At 36.1% G+C, this 17,343-nt stretch overlaps 1 protein-coding gene across 5 annotated transcripts in view; it reads right to left on the bottom strand.

Annotated features, from left to right (window-relative positions):
* The window catches only part of BTAF1 (B-TFIID TATA-box binding protein associated factor 1), a 129,587-nt gene that overhangs the window by 68,823 nt on the left and 43,421 nt on the right, over nt 1–17,343 (bottom strand). For all 5 annotated transcript variants that reach the window (XM_020964076.2, XM_020964075.2, XM_020964074.2 and 2 more), the window contains exons 7-14: nt 13,550–13,679; nt 11,545–11,613; nt 9,353–9,442; nt 8,415–8,510; nt 8,141–8,317; nt 5,313–5,453; nt 3,508–3,632; nt 723–843 (exon numbers count right to left, since the gene is read on the bottom strand). In XM_020964076.2, coding sequence (XP_020819735.1) covers nt 723–843; nt 3,508–3,632; nt 5,313–5,453; nt 8,141–8,317; nt 8,415–8,510; nt 9,353–9,442; nt 11,545–11,613; nt 13,550–13,679 — 949 coding nt within the window. The remainder of the gene's footprint in view (nt 1–722; nt 844–3,507; nt 3,633–5,312; nt 5,454–8,140; nt 8,318–8,414; nt 8,511–9,352; nt 9,443–11,544; nt 11,614–13,549; nt 13,680–17,343) is intronic.

Here is a 17,343-nt window from a genome sequence, read left to right on the forward strand (position 1 = left end):
AAACCTATATGTACTGAAGCAAGTGGCTGTCACAAAGCCCATTACAACTGAGCATAAAAATAAGACAAATTTAAAAGCAGAGTTGAGGCAGAGTTGAGAACAGTGAAAAATGACTGGTAGAGGGTAGAGACAGAAAAACTGTAAGATTTACTGTTAGGCAACACAAGGACAATGAAAAACAGAATTTGCATTGGTCAGATGCTTGGATGCCTATTCATGGAAATTAATACAATACAAAAGTGTCCTCCAAATTGGAATAAATCATTCTTAAATTAGTGGTGAAATGTATAAGGAAACAAAATGGGTTGTTTTTACATTTGCCAAAGTCTTTTTTGGCTACAATGTCTACTAATTTTTAAAAGATAAATCCAAGTAATAGAATACATATACAGCCTCTATACCTCATTATCCCCTCTAGATTCTTCAGAACATGTTGCAGTCTCAGTCTTATTTTTAGCATAAGTCTTGTTTCTCACTTTGATGCCCCCCCCCACTCCCCAATTACAGTTAGCTCCTAAGAGAGAGAGCAAACCAAACAATGGGTCTGATAAAGAAGAGTTATTTAACAAAAACCTGCCTAGAAAATCCATACTACTGCTGCCAGACACGACTTCCTACTTACAGTAGGGGAATGCGCAAAAGTGAGCAGCTGATAGCCAGGTAAGACGAGTTTGGATTCTTTTACACTATCAAAGCTGTTTTATACAATGATTAGTTCTTACCTGGTCCTGTGTTGACAATAATGTAAATAGCGTTTCCAATGCTGCTCTTCGAACTGATGATATAGTGTGATGCAAAAATGGCCATACACGTGGTACTAAAACTGTAAGTGACTGTTGGATACTGATAAAGAAGATGTAAATTAATCTTACTCATACGTATTCTTGATAAATAAGAATCCATTTAAGTTTCATTTATATATGGACTTCATAATATTAACATTTTTCCTCATGAACCTGAATCATTTTTTAAAAGGTACGGTTTTCATTTGCACAACTCAATACCATTACTCAACTCAATAGCACTGCAGTATCATATAAGCATAAAAAACAAGGTCATAGAGATGGATACAAATGGCATTAGGCTCTTCTGTGGCACTGGTGTTAACGTTTTTGCTTTGTTTTAAGTTACTTTCTCATTATGTCAATTTTTTCCCATTCTGAAAAATCAAGCATTTAACAACAATGGGATTAGTCAATGGCATCAGAGTTGGCAATTATCCATTCCCCATCTGCTATTCCTGTGAGTGACTCCAACAGATATAGACTGTTGCATGTATTCTCTATTGAAGGGGGCTTACTATATCATTAGGCAGAATGTGTGAAATGCAGCATTTCTCAGCTGTATCACCAGACCAAGTGTTCCTGAATTAGGGAATCTTAAATAATGCCTCCTCTTTGTTGGTCTCTGGTTAAATAGGAAAATAAACCCAAGGACACCTGGAATCATAGATTCTCCTTTATATCCATAAGTCAATCTGACAAGTGTAGAGAAGGACGCTCTCTTCCACCTCAAAGTGATATACAGAAGTTGGCTGGACTTAGGAAAATGTGGTCCAAGAAGGGGTGGGTCTACTAGTAAATCTTTAACAACTGGCTATCCAGGGAGAAAAGTAGGAGGAAACCCTGTATACATTATTAACATTTTACATTTTCTCTTTCTTGAGTCCAGACAATAAAAACATAAATCAAGCCTTGATTTGTACCATTTACCAATTTGTGAGGTGTAAATGCTCTCACTGAAAATGTACTAAAAACTCAGTTCAGTACAAAACTGGGTCCATGCACTTACTATACGAGGTGTACATCCTTTTTAAGAGAGTTAAAGTAAATGGTGGTGAACTAACACCAACTTCACTGTTCTTTTTGGTTCTTGGTTTTAATGGTTTCATCTTTGATTGCTATTTTTCACTAGCTGTCCCTCTTCCATTTTTTGTAGGACCAGTGTTTTCTAAGCTTTTTATATATCAATGTAATTTGTATTCAAAATTTCATCCAAAATACACATACAAATAAGCATGCAGACACAAAACAGACTAAGAACACAGAAACAGCAGTTTTTGTTAACAGTGCAACTGGTCATGCTGGATACAATTCTTAAAGCATGCTGCATTTCTTCTTATATAGGTTGAAAGTTATCTACCACCTAAAAAATATCATTTTAGAGAAAGATATTTGCTAATAAAACATTTGTTGGGGAAAATGATGAAAAGCTGACTACTTTATAAAGTACTGAGTTAACAAAATTTTCACCCGCTAGATTCATTTCCTCACATTACATAATCAGCCTTTTTTGCACTTTAGTAATCTGATAATAAAATAAGGATAAAATTCCTTCCTTTAGGTACTCAGAGATTTATAGAATGCTTTTGGTGGAAGGAAACTTACAGATCACCTAGTACAACCTTTTTTTATATGAAGAAATTGAGATCCACAAAACCTGCAGGGTTTTGCTTGAGGTCACACAACTAATCAGTGGCACAGCCAGAACAAAATGCTTGTACTATCCGACTTCAACACCTGGTGATTAAGAACCTGCACATATACTGCAACTTCCCTTTTCCTGGCTTCTTTCTATAGCACTTCCTCTGATTCCAGCAGCTGCACTGCCCTACTGATCCAATGCCAACATTTTGGGGCTATTTGTAGGACACCTCTACTTGATCATTCCTACGCCATTCTACTATTTCTTCATGTATTTCTAGTTTTCAACTAAAAGTCTAATATTAATTCAAGTACCTCAGAAATAATTAGGGATTGCTCAGCAGCCAACGGCATTTTATGACCTCTATGTAAATGCTGTACCCAAATAAGAAAGATTCATTTTCTCTCTTTCATTACCTGGTCTTATAAACTGAGTGGATCAAGTTTTCAGCTGATGTGTAAGAGACTAGGCTAAAAGACCAGTAAACAGCTGCCCAATTGCTGGGCCTCATTTCATCTTTCAGATGCAGCTTTACAATTTTGGCATGCTTCCATCTTTAGTATAATTTGGGAGGCTTGAACATTAAGGTAAAACAACTGTTTGTACTGTTCTAATAAGAACTGTTCACTGAAGTGAAAGATGAAAAGGTAGTTGAGACTTGTGACACCAAGGAAAAGCTAACTGACAGTAAGTTATACAAATTGCCAAATCATTGTTGTTCTATAATATTTATAAAAGTGCATTAATCCATATATAATTGTACACTTAAAAAACTACGTGGGTTACATTAATGAATAAACTATAACAACTGTACCAATGATGAAGAATATAATAGAACAGACAAAATAAAGAAAGAACTGTATAATTTAAACATCCCAAAAAACGTCGGGAGTATGTCCTCTTCTCTTTGATAATCCTATTCCAACCACTCTTATAAGCTGCACTGTGTTTGCTGGCAGTGCCTCCGAAGAAAACAGATTCTGGCTGCACAGCATTTCCTCAATTCTTAGAAGGTTTAAATAACTGAAAACTTCATTGAAAATACACCTAAAATCTTACTATGGATCTATCAAGAACAATTACCTGCACTGTTGGACTTCAGGGTAAGTTAGAAGGGATGAAAGAAGGGTCATGATACTATTTGTTGAAGCAGTGAGATCATCTAGTTCCAGAAGAGCATCCCATAATGTATTTATTATAAAAGGTACCTATAGGACAAATTAAAATTAAATGTCAGCCATATTTTGCTTGTTTTATATACATTAAGTATAACAACCCAACACTTTCTGCCACTCCTAAGTTATATATGTTTAGAAAAGAAGCACAGCAAGCAAATGACTAATGATTCTTCAGTAAAATATAACAGGCTGGACTCGGAATCAGAGGACCTGAGTTCAAATCCTAGCTCTGCCCCTTGTGACCTGAGTTGTGGGCACATTTGCTGAACTGTTTGGTGTTAGTTTACCTACCTGCAAAATGGGAGAGTTGGATGTGCTGGTCCCTAAGGTCCCCTCTGGCTCTCAATCTATGGTCCTACCAACATCTACTGGACATCATTCTGTTTTCTAGTGGGGAACCAGACTTTTATTCAGGCTTCTTGATGACCTGTGAACCATTCTACTCTACCCATGCTACACTATATCACCTTATATTCCAATAAACTAAACAGCTCTGTCCTGCTAAACACACATCTGAACTCTTATGCTGTTTCTTATGCCTGAAAATCCCACTCTTTTTCTTCATCTGGTTAAGCCCAATTCAATCAACTAATAAATATTTGTCCAAATGCCATCTACTTTAAGAAGACTTCTCCATCCCCCTAGGCATTCATCTTTCCTTGGATATCAAAAAAGACTTTGTAATAATTCTGTGCACTTCTGATATGATATTGTATAACACAGCCAGGGGTTCTGGAATCCCCTGCCTTCCTCCCCCTCCCCCTGCCAGTGGACTAAAATTTCTCTGAGACTTGGTTTTATTTTAGATTTCTACCTCCTTTAATATTTGGCACAGAGCAAATTTAAGGTATGTTCTTGTTGTCAGCATTCCAAACTGACCTTTGAAAATGTGCAGTCCATTAATGGCACTAAGGAGGATACGAACTCAGGTCTTCCTGACTGTTTTAAGACTAGCACTTCATGCATCTAGCCACCTATGTTAAAACCTCCCATAAAAGTCTTCTCAGAAATGCTGCCAATAATAAGAATCAGAACAAAGGGGATAGTACTTTTGGATGGCTAGGTAAATTATTCCAATCACACCACACACCCAAGAAAAGGACTTCACAGGAAGGTGGTTATGGGTACCTCCAGAAGTTCAGGTTGCTGTGAGTAGAGTCAAATATCCTTTTCAGCCTAGGATTCTCTTCAGCAACAAAATTCCTAGAAAGCAGACCCTTAACTAAGCTATTTTCCCAAAGGTCATCAGAGTCAGTAATAAATCAAGGCCAATCCATACTCATTAGTTCTATTACCAACAGAGGCACCCTCTTAAGGGCAATTTCTGAATAATTTCTATGTCCGCACTGTTACCTGGGTTTTGCCTCATTTCTATCATCTAGGCCTAAATTCACCTTAGGTACCAAATATCTTTGTTCTAATGATTAAAAGCTAGTGCAAATAGTACTTAAATCTCTTTTCTCGGAGAAAGTTCCTCAGGAATTTCACATGTAATATTCATGAGTTGTATGAATAAACACAAACTGTTTTTCTTCTTGTCTAATGAATAAAATTTGACTCAGAGCCACTAAGCAGGGGATATCTTAAGAAACAGAGAACCTGGGTAAGCTGAAAGGAGAAAAAAGGGTAGAAAGCAGCTTGCATCAATTAATAGATGATAATCTAAATCTAAATGAATTCCTCAGAGAGAAAATACGAAATATAATTTACCTTTTGTGACTGAAGATGAACAAGACTATCCACCACTGGTACTAATGATGCTGCAGCAACAGCCCTGACGTCATCATCAAGGTCCTGGAGTCCTTCAATTATTTTAGTCAAAACTTTAGGCAATAAAGTTTTAATTACATCCTGCAAAATTATATATCAAAAGCGATCATTTTATTCATAAAGAAAATAATTCATTTAAGAATATTTACTGAGTACCTACTATTTAAAGTACCATGGGACACATCAAGATAAAGGATACAAGGACCTATTCCTCAAGGAATTTGTATCCAGGAAGTGGAGAAGACAAAGACCTTTGAATGTATTTTTTAAATACAGGTTGCTTTTTTTATGTAAAACCTTAATAAAATTAAGGTGAGTGCAAAGATTGACAATGAAATGAGAAAAAAGTGAGTAGTTAAGATAAAATTTAATAAAGCACCTATACTGAAAGAAATATAAATATGTGCATCTATAAATATGTACACACACATATACACAGGTATATGAACTTCAAAAACTAAGAGCCAAATTTTGTGTAATTACCTTTCAATTTCTATCTACTTCCCCCCCCCCTTGGAAAGAGAGCTCATTTTAGGGTGCAGGTATAGTCCACGCCTGGGGGCAAAATGGTAAGTATAATACAGAGTACAACATGAAAGTGAGTAAGAAAAAAGAAAGCGTGGTAGGAGTTTCAAGGAGAGGATGTTTATATAATGTCTGAGAAAAAATAGGCTCCTCCTATATTCTATTATTACTTGAGTCTTTTGCATCTCTTTCTTCATTTGGCTGGAGCTGTGCTATTTATATTAAAATAAATATATAAGAAAATACATAAAGGTAGCCAAGAAGAAAAACAACTAAACTCCTAAAACAGGAATATAATTCAAATTGAAAGATAAAAGCAAAAACTGAGAAATGTACAGTATTCCAATGCAACTTAAAACAAAACTTTACTGCGAATACAACAGGAGTTCAAAAATATCACTGAGTCTTTACCCACTAAAATATCTCTATATTTTCTGCCCTCTTAATTCATATGATTAAACTGAAAAGTGGTGGTATAAAATATGATTTAACCAAAAGCAAAACTGAATTTGAATGATTCTTAAGATTAGCCTCTACAAAGTATATATAGTTTATATTATTTTCCAAAGGTACCTCCAACAAGGTCCTCATCATTTACCTTATTCCCCAGAATTACATTTAAAAGACTAAATTATACATATATACATACATTAATTAGGAACAGTCACTTGTTTTTTTGAACTAAAGTCTCCTTAGTCATGACTACCTACAGTTGAAATAATGTAAGCCTAAATTTGTCAAGCTACTTAAATGGAAACATTTGGTAGCATTAGCATCAAGGGTCCAGTTATCCTCAATACTTTAACATAATTCTCTTCCAGTTGGTGGGGGCGGGGTGGAAGGGAGGCAGGGAGGCAGGAAGGCAGGAAGGAAAGAAGGCAGGAAGGAAGGGAGGCAGGGAGGAAGGAAGGAAGGCAGGAAGGCAGGAAGGCAGGAAGGCAGGAAGGCAGGAAGGAAGGAAGGAAGGAAGGAAGGAAGGAAGGAAGGAAGGAAGGAAGGAAGGAAGGAAGGAAGGAAGGAAGGAAGGAAGGAAGGAAGGAAGGAATAATAGGCAAATCTATTGTACCAATATTCCTCACTGATACTCCATGGTCATCTACCAGATCATACACCAACCTTAATCTTCCCTTTTCTTCCTTGCTCATCTAGGCCCTTGTCTCATTCTTAGTTCTTACCCTGGCTCCCCTTATCTTCATCATGTTCCCCTTCCTTCCAAGCAGGAGACCTAACCACTTCGCTATAAGAACTCCTGTGCAGAGCATGGGGAATGCTCATTCTGACTATCAGTGTTGCATTTCAGCTATATTATGACTTACATGGACTTTTAAAAGTTGGTCTGGGAACCTATGATGGTTACTGGCCCTATGGAAAAATATGTTCTAATTTCATAGCACAACCAATTTATTTATAAGCTGAGAAATGTCTATGAGTAGTTTGTATATTTACCTGTCCCAAGTATTTGGAGATGGTCCAAAAAGCAATGTATTATGATCTTTACACACGTCTGAATAGGCAAAAAAGAGTCAAGGGTCCATGGTTCTAAATCCAGGCTCTGCCACTAACTAGCTTTATGATTATGAGTAAGCTCAGTTTTGCCATCTATAAAATGGAAATAATACTATCTGTCCTAATGATCTCACAGAATTGTGAAGATTGTATAACATACATGAAAGTGATTTGAAAAGCATAAAGGGATATATAAAAACATAGTACTGCAGAGACAGGAAACTATGGGACCGGAACATCGTCTATGTCAGATCCGATGTGTTGGCTGTTTTGGTGAGCTGGTTCTTTGTACAAAAGGCTGTCTCTGTGAGAAGGGGTGGAATGGAACACACTGGGAAATATAAGTGATTAGGAAACAAAAGATAACAATTAACGTGCATATACTACATATGTGCATACATGCAAACTTAAAATCTAATTGAAGGAGATGAACTAGGTAGCTTCTGAGATGCCCTCCAGCTCTAGACAGATCTATGATTCTAATTCTCTTTTGATATATGGCTAAAATCTCTATTTGAAGTATCTATGGGTGTCTGCAACCTGGCCTTAGTGTCAAAGATGAGTCCTCCAATTCTTAAATACTACGCTGACCCAATTCTGTATTGACTGACCAGTTTGTCTGTAATCTATGAATTCAGAGGTATGCTACAATATCTGAAATATAAATAACATCAACTTTTTAAAAGAAAGAAAAATGCCTTCATTCATACCCATGATACAGATTCTGAAATGTTTACCTGACGAACTGCTAAAACATATTTTATTCCTAATAGGCCACCGTGTCTCACTTCCCACTGTTCTTGTGTGAGCAATTTAAGGAGTACATCCACAGTCCTATGAACTCCTGTTTCATTCATGTGTTTTAACACCACACCTAAAGTTTGAGCACAAGTTTCACGAACTGGTGCTACAACCTACAAGTAGAAAGGAGGAAAAGTTCAAAATTGACACCAGATTATGCACTAAATTAGAATTTAATTGAATAAAAACTCCCTTAAGTGAGATGCTTACTTCATCTGAAACAAAATCACCAAATCTGTCTAATGCAAAAACACAAAGGAGTCTAATGGCCAAGTCTTCCAACCAATCTTGATGCTGCTGGATCATCTGGGAAAACACAATCACCATTAAATATCACAAACAAATACCATTTCAAGTATTCTTTTCATTAGAGAAAACTTATTTCTACAACTCAAATTAACATTCAAACTGCACACAAATAAAAGACCAAAAAATAGAGACCAAATGGATCATTTAAACTACACGAATATTAGTCAAAAATGACACCAGTTAATCTCTTTGGCCTCATAAATCACAATCTATTTTGTTCTGGGGTTTTTTTTTTAAGGCAATTGGGGTTACGTGATTTGCCCAGGGTCACACAGCTAGTTAAGTGTCAAGTGTCTGGTCTGAGGCTGGATTCCTCCTGACTTCAGGGCCGGTGCTCCATCCACTGCACCATCTAGCTGCCCCAATCACAATCTATTTATTGATTAGTTTGATTTGAATAGAACTGCACCAAAGGTTATAAGGCATGAAATCTAGTACTTGCACACATTAAGAAATTAGCTCCATAAGGTCAGTTTGATGATCAAGTATATGTCACCAATCCATATTGGATCATAAACTCTATTCCCACCAATCATCTTTCTCCCAATCTTTCCTTTCTTTTCAGTCTACTAGCTGCTATTCGTTCAACTGAACTTCTTAGCACTTAAAACTCCATCAGTCTCACTGACCATTTAATGTCTCATTTATCACCCTTCTTCCCATTTCTTTGTCACACCACTTTTCCCCAACCTTCTTGTTCCTGCTTTTTCTGCTGCCCCTTTCTCCCTGAGCACTTCACTATTCTCTCATCCTTTTCCCTTTAGCTTTCATTTTGAGCATTTATCCTCTTTTGGCTGATTTATGAGGGTTTGTTAATATTATTAGTCTAATACACTTACCTCCTCTAAAGTGCTATCTCCTATTTTACCACCACTTTTCCCATGAGCTTTGAGAATTTCCCTTAGTCCAGTACCTGCACCATGTCGAACCTAAAAGTATCAACGTTAAATAATGTTAGAGTCTTAATATTTAAGCTGTTTTGTTTAACTTCTTTTCAATAAGAAAAAAACATTTTGCTTTCCATAAAATTAAAGTACACTATATGGAAATTTAAAATAACGTGCCTTCTTTTGGGTAAAATTCTAGCTAACATGTTTTGAAGACAATGTGTTACAGGGGAAACAATGCTGGGCTCTAAATTACATGAGTACAAATCATAATTTAGATCCTTACTATCAATGTCCTCACCTATAAAGTAGGGACTTGGACGGCATAAACTGGAAGGTCCTTTCTAGCTCTAAATTCTAGGATAGTTCTCAGATAAATCCCACTTGTCCATTCCTCCTTTAAAAAAAAAAAGAACCTTATTCCTAGGAGAAAAGAGGGAAGTAGGAAGAGTTGTTCTAACAAAGAGGTACCAACATTTCTATAATTCCTAATGCCCAAGAATTTTTATAAACTATGGGCAACCAAGGAAGATCTCAAAAGTTCACTCAATTGATAGGTGTCAGAGCAAATTATCCTCAAACTCTTATTGTCACTGCTTAACTGAAACTCCAGAATAAACTGTCACATTAAAGGCTTTAAGTAGATGAAAATTAACTATACTCAGGCAATGGAGAGCTGCTTCAAACCATGTAGTTATCATATGAATGGTAGGTAAACAAGGTATTGACCTGGCACCCACTAATTATCATTCCTAGTTGGTTTAAGAATGGAGTAGCTTTAAATAGAAGTCCTTAACAAAGCAGTGATAAAGCTGCAGTCTGGGTCAGCATGTTCACAGAACTGAAGCCAAAAATGACTATATAATGGACAAGAGGGGAGGATGCTGTAGTTTAGGAGAGAAATGACCAGAACCCAAATGAAGATTGTGGCTGAAGGGATGAAAATGGATAAGCATCGTCAGAAGGGGGATGGTTAAATAAGCTGTGGTACATGACTGTAAAAGAATATTCATGTACTGACTGAAACAATGAATATGATAAATATAGAGAATTATGGGAAGACTTAAATAAACTGATACAAAGTAAAGTTAACAGAACAAAGAAAACAATAGACACAAATAACAATAACAATGTAAATGGAAAGAACTGAAACTGAATGCTTCAAAGTTATAGTGACCAAACCTGGCCCCAAACTTTGAGAAATATGAATGTGGAACACTGCATTTAATTTTAGATATTTTCACTGTATTGATTATTTTTGCTGAATTCCTTTCCCCCCTCTTATTTATTTATTCTCTGTTGGAAGATTTGTTCTCTAGAAGGTGTGGGGGAAAGTGGATACAGTGGGAAATGTATGTGATATAAAAGCAAACCAAAAAAGTCAATAAAAAATTAAAAAAACAAACAAATCCTGAAGACCACAGAATGCTGACCAAAAAAAAATCGTGATTTTAATAAGATTAATTATGAAACACACCTCCTATCTCTTGGAAGAGAGGGAATGGACTAGAGGTACAAAATGAGAAGTGCATTCTCAGAAATGGTCACTGTGCTGTGTGTGTTTTTTTTCTTCCTCCTCTTAACTATACACATTATAAGGGAAGGTATTCTACATGGGGGGAGGAAGGGAAGGTAAGGTAGTGGTAGTAACAGACACAGAAAAGGCATCAATAAAACTTTTTTTTTACTTAACAGAAGTCTACAATGAACACAAATAGGATACTTCTGTTGTTACTTTGTTAAACTATATGCTCATGTGTTTATTTAGTTATTTCTTTTAAAAAACTATAGGCAATGCAAGTTCAACTTCTTATACAATCTTTCCTGTTGATCTTTGCATATTGAAGTGTTTGTGTTGTCGATTGCAAGCTCACAATAAAAAGAATTTTAAAAAAATAAAGAAAAAGTACGAACACATGAGGAAGCTGAAGCCTATGGGCAATGGACTAAATCAGTAGAAAAAACAATGAAAAGTTGAAAATGAATCCAAAGTTTATTGGGGGAGGATAGTAAAATGTCTGCTATGAAGAGTCAACTGCTGAGGATGGAGAAGGTCACAAAGAGAAAATAGGCAGGTGATACTCTGATCTATGTCACTGCATCATTAGTAGAACACTGATGGTGCTATGATGAACAAATCTTACCTCCCAGGATGGATTAAAAAGATCATTACACAGTTCTTCACAAAAGCTTTCCAAAGGCCATTCATTTGTCTACATAAAAAAAAGTTAAGTAAATTAACAAATCAAAATTCCAGAATAAGTCTTTCATGCCAATAATACAAATGTACTTTAAAATTTTTTCATATGTACAATGGTCAGTAAGCATTTATCAAGTGCCTACTATGTGCTAGGACTGTTCTAAGCAATGAGATACAAAAAAGGCGCAAAAGACAGTTCCTGCCCTCAAGAAGCTTACAGTCTGATGGGGGAGTTAACAGTACAAACAACTACGTATAAACTATATATAGGATAAATTGAAAGTAATCAACAGAGGGAAGGCATTAGCATTAAAGAGGATCAGGAAAGGCTTCCTGTAGAAGGTGAAATTTTAGCTGGGACTTAAAGAAAGCCAAGAGGTGATGAGGAGGGAGAGCATCCCAGGAATGGAACAGCCAGTGAAAAATGATCAGAATCAAAAGAAGGAGTGTCTCATTCAAGGACAGAAAGGAGGCCAGTGTCACTTGACTAAAGAGTATATTTGCAGGGAAAGAAATGTGTAGGTTGCAAGAAAACTAGAAAGGTAAGGGAAGAGCTAGGTTATAAATGGCTTTGAACACCAAGAGGATTTTGTATTTGATCCTAGAGGTGATAGAAAGGGACCGGAGTTTACTGGTAGTGGTAAAGAGAGTGAAGGTCAGATCTTAGATTTAGCAAAAGTACTCTGGTGGCTGAAAGTAGGATGTATTAGAATGGGGAAAAATTTGGCAGACTCACCAGCAGATCATTGCAATAGGCTAGGCCTGAGGTGATGAGGACCAGTTCTAGAGTGTTGCCAGTATCAGAGAAGAGGAGGGTGGCAAAGATGAACTCGACAGGCCTTGGCAGCAAGTTGGATGGGGTAGAAGGATATGGTGGGAGAGAGTTGAGGATGACATACTAGTTCTTATATAGGTTGTGAACCTGGGGGAGTGAGAGGATGGTGATGCCCTCTACAATCCCTTTACAATATTTATAATACCCTTTACAACAGGAAAGTAAGGGAGGGAGGAGAGTTTAGGAAGAAAAATAATGCATTTAGTTTTGAGATGACTACTGGACATCCAGTTTGAGATGTCTGAAAGGCAGTTGGAGACTGTGGGTAGGCAGAGACATTAGGGTTTGTTCGGTAGATTTGAAGATCAACAGCATAGAGATGATAATTAAATCCATGGGAGCTGATGAGATCACCAAGTGAAATAGTAGACAGGGAGAAGAGAAGAAGGCTCAAGACAGAAGCCTAAGGGATATTCATGGTTAGTGGGTGTGATCTAGATGAGGATCCAGCAAAGAAGACTAAAAAGGAGCAATCTAATAGGAGGACAACCAGGAGAGTGGTGTCCCAAAAACCTAGAGAGCACGGAATATCAAGGAGAAGAGAGTGATCGATAGTGTCAAAGGCTGTAAAGATGTCAAGAAGAATGAGGATTAAGAAAAAGCCACTGGACTTGGCCACTAAGCCACTGTTAACTGGAGAAAGTTTCAGTGAAATGATAAAGTTGGAAGCTAACTATAAGGTTAAGAGGAGGGTGAGAAGAGAGAAAGTGGAGGTACCTATTTGCAGACCTTTCTCAAGGAGCTTAGCCATAAAGGGCAGAAGAGATAAAACACTACAGTTAGGAGACATAGAAAGATCAAGTGAGGGTTTTTTGAGGATGGGGGAAACATGGGCATGTTTGCAGGCACGAGGAAAGGAGTCAATACACAGGGAAAGACTGAAGATATTTGAGAGGGTAGGGATGACAGAGGAGGCAATCTGCTAGAGAAGACAGAGTGAAATGGGACAAAAATAATACAAATTTTGGAAAAACTGACTACCAAGGATTTTTTAATGCAAATGTAAATGATCTGTTAGCTATCACTTCTCTAGATTTTGGTAGATTACTATAGACTTAATATTTGAAGCAAGAAACAAATTAGAAAACTGTCACTTAAGGCATGAAAATTATACCTCTTCAAATAAAGAAGAATTGTCTGGCACATTATCAATCAAGACCTTGGACTCAGTTGCAGGCTGATTAATAACAATATTGGCTATCTTCCGTCTCTTTTCTTCTGGTTCCCCATCCGCACTATCATTGCTAAAAATAAAATTCACCATTTAAAAAAATGAAGTAATGTAAGGGTAGACAAAAGAAATCTTTCTAATATACTATACTTCAATCAAACACTTAAATAATGCTAAAAGGCCCTTATGAGTTGAGACCCCGTTGTAAGTTTTTATTAATTTTATTAATAAAATAATAATGAATTTTATTAATAAAAGGATTATAGTGACTAAAAATCAGGGGATATTTTCTTAGAGACTGTATTTTTGAAATTTCCAATACCTTTTAGTAACTAATCTGACAGCCTAAGTCATGTACAATTCACCATTTTGGGCTGTCATACCCTAATGCACAAAAGACAAGGGACTAGATTTTATTTGTGAGTTTGAACATGGCAATCTCAAAGCATATTTAACTGGCTATGTTGATAAAATATAAAATAAGAACTCCATTAATTCAGAATAGTGATACTATAAATTATGAAAAAATGTGACTTAGAAAATTACTTTAAAGAAAATTTTTATTATTGCTCTTAAATATGTATTACAAACCAAACTAGGTTAATAATATAATAACGCAAAAGAAGTTCCTATGGGGCCTTTAAAAATCTATATTACTGAATAAACAGGAAAAGAATGAGTGAATTTTGTTTATAAAGTTATCAGGTTCTCACAAAGTGCTAGAAAATGATTTTCTTAAGTTCCCACCTCCACTATCATATTTGAATGATTAATTTGCCTGGAATGATAATTTTTCATAGGAAAAAGGTAAATTTCAGCCTAATCCTCAAATTATTATGAACACTGAATTAGTATTACCCAAATTAATTCAGTTTTGTAGTACTAATTTTGGTATGATTTTACTATTTCTAAAACACTTTAAATTTTGAGTAAAAGTTCTACATAATCTGAGATCTTACAACTAGTTTTTACTGAATTGCTATTTGATTCAATTTAACAAACATGAACCAAGCCTCTATCATGCTTGTCTGCAGCATTGTTAGACTTAGATGTTTGGTTAACATAGTTTGGTTAACATATCTCGAATATAAAACATGGGGGAAGGAAATTACATGCCTACTTCCTACAAGCACTACAAAACACATCAATAAAGAATTTGCATTTTATAGAAGCAAAAACATCTTTAGGTGAAAATTACTAAGTAAATATGTACTTTTATTAATTCTGTTTCACAAAAAGCCCAATGGGTGAATTTTGCTTTTTATTTGCTAGGAAAGACAATATAAGGTTCTATAAGCTACATTCCAGACACATAAACAGATCCCTGTTGATTTTCCCGTAAATATTTTAACAATGTTAAATTGTTAATAAATCACACATAAAATTATCATTATGCTCACTGAGATTAAGAAAGCACAACGGGATGGATTTTCTATGTACCATTTTTTTTCCACACAAGAAGTGCAGTCGGAGTTGTAATTAAAAGTTCAGATGCTGTATGGGCAGTGCCCAGCCCAGCCCTCAACATATAATAAAGACAACATTCTGATGCTAAAGCTGGTGGTAGGTAATATTGCCCTGTTTGAGGAGTGGGGAGATCCCTAGACTCTAGTGAGGAAAGCCTGGATTCAGGTTCTGGCTTTGCCACTCCCTCGCTATTTGACCTTTGGTAGGTCGCTTAACCTCTTCAAGATTCAAATTTTGTGTCAAGTGGGAACGATGGTCCTGCCCCAGCTGTGTCACAGAATTATGAGTATCAGATGAGACAGTACATGGAAAGCACTTCATATATGCTACCACCGGACTGGGAAGTGGTGGTAGTAATGTTATAACCTGACAATGTAGCTGCTGACCTAATGATTTTTAGTTAAGTTGCTGTGTGAAATTAAAGCTGATAGCTAAAGAATATCCAGTCACATACCTCCCAGAATCCATTTCAAGAAGGGAAGCCAGGAAATTATGACATTTAATGACACTATCTTTTTATTCTAAAGTTAAAAGAAGGTTGAAGTGCTGCATGAAGAAAGGGAAACAAAATGAATCCCTCCTAAATGAAGGTGAGTATCAAACAAAATGCTAACAAACAAATGTAAAGGAATATTACTGTGTAGTAAGAAATTATGAATATATTTATTATGAAACAATTCAGAAAAACATGGAAAACTTGTATGGATTAATACAGAATAAAACAAGGGCCAGGAGAATAGTATACACAAATAACTATAATATTGTAAATGAAAAGAACACAAAAAGGAAACCAAACTTTGAGTAACTGAATAAGGCAGCTTGCTCCAGGAGAACATAAATAAATAAAACCTATCTCCTCACTGCTTGCTGACAGAGGAGTATAATTGTTTTTGTTCAACTGTTGTTCTGTTATAATGGAAGTTTTAAAAAGTAGTGTATGGTGGTACAGCAGGTTCTGATATCTGGAAATGACTATGATATAAAAAAGGGGGAATAAATAATCTTTTTTTAATGAAAAAAATTTTCAATTGATGACGATAACATTTTGGTTTCCTTTTTCTTTTATTGTGGTGGAGGGGGTGTCTGCTTATTTGACACTAGGTTTTCTTGCCCATGCTGGAAGAGGAGCTGCTATTAACACAATCCTAACACTGATCAGTATGGAAGTTTTAATTTGCTCCATTTTCTGATGTTGGCTCATTCTCCCCTTATTAGGGAGCTTAGTAGCCCTCTACTTCTGGGGGCTCACATATCAGTGCCAGATTCAATGTGGACAACTCATCAGCTTTAGCCTTCCTGAAACTCAGAACTCCCGAATTCAAGTAATCTCCACCCTCAGCCTCCCCTAATGGCAGAAATTAAAGGTGTGTAGCACCACCATGCCCAGAAGATGATGGTAATGTTAGTAATGTTTCTAACTTCCATTTTGGGGGAAAAACTAGTGCAGGAGTCTCCAAAATGGATCTAGGAACCCTAGAAAACATATGCAATAATGCTTTCTCACTGCTTGAGGCAAAAAACATTACAGAAACCCAAAGTAAAATTCTGCTTGCCCTGATTACTAGTTTTTGGAATGTAGTGTTCTTTTCCTTCTAATTTGCACTTTAGAAAATGAAATATTTAGCCAATTTTATTCAAAAAGCAAGAAGTTGTTACTAAAATAAAACCTTCTCCCATTAGGATCCTAGGTATCAAATATTTAAGACTGACTACCTATGAAATTTTATGAAGTGGTATTTGCCATAATGACCAATGAATAATGGTAATAATTTAAAATTTGTTTTCTTTTGCAAGCCCTTAGTGGTAAAAGTCAGGCAGAGAAACTTCCTTTGGTTAATGGAACCCAGTGACTTTTTTCATGGCTAAAGGCAAGTTTCAAAAGGGTGCAACAAAGCAAAGTGGAAAAAACACTTAGATGGCATCATAAAGACTTGGTTCAAATCCTAAATCCTTACACTTACTGACTACATGACAATGGGAAATCAATCAACCAGCACTCATTATGCACCTATTGTGTGCCAGGCCTTTAACAGGTGCTTAACACAAAGAAAAGCCTGCCTTCCGTTGGGAGAGAACAGTCTAGTTTTTTTAACCTCTCTGAGTCCTCATTTGTAAGATCTAGCTAATCCCTGTACTACCAATCTCATCACAAAGTTGTGAGTATCAAATGAGGATATACATAAAGAACTCTGCATAATTTAAAATGCTATGTCAGTTATTAATTATTGTAAACCATACTGGCCCAGATTTTAACAAGCTACCTTTACAAT

Source organism: Phascolarctos cinereus, unplaced genomic scaffold, assembly GCF_003287225.1.
Source record: "Phascolarctos cinereus isolate Bilbo 61053 unplaced genomic scaffold, phaCin_HiC Scaffold_3;HRSCAF=262, whole genome shotgun sequence".
In the NCBI taxonomy this organism is placed as follows: Eukaryota; Metazoa; Chordata; class Mammalia; order Diprotodontia; family Phascolarctidae; genus Phascolarctos; species Phascolarctos cinereus.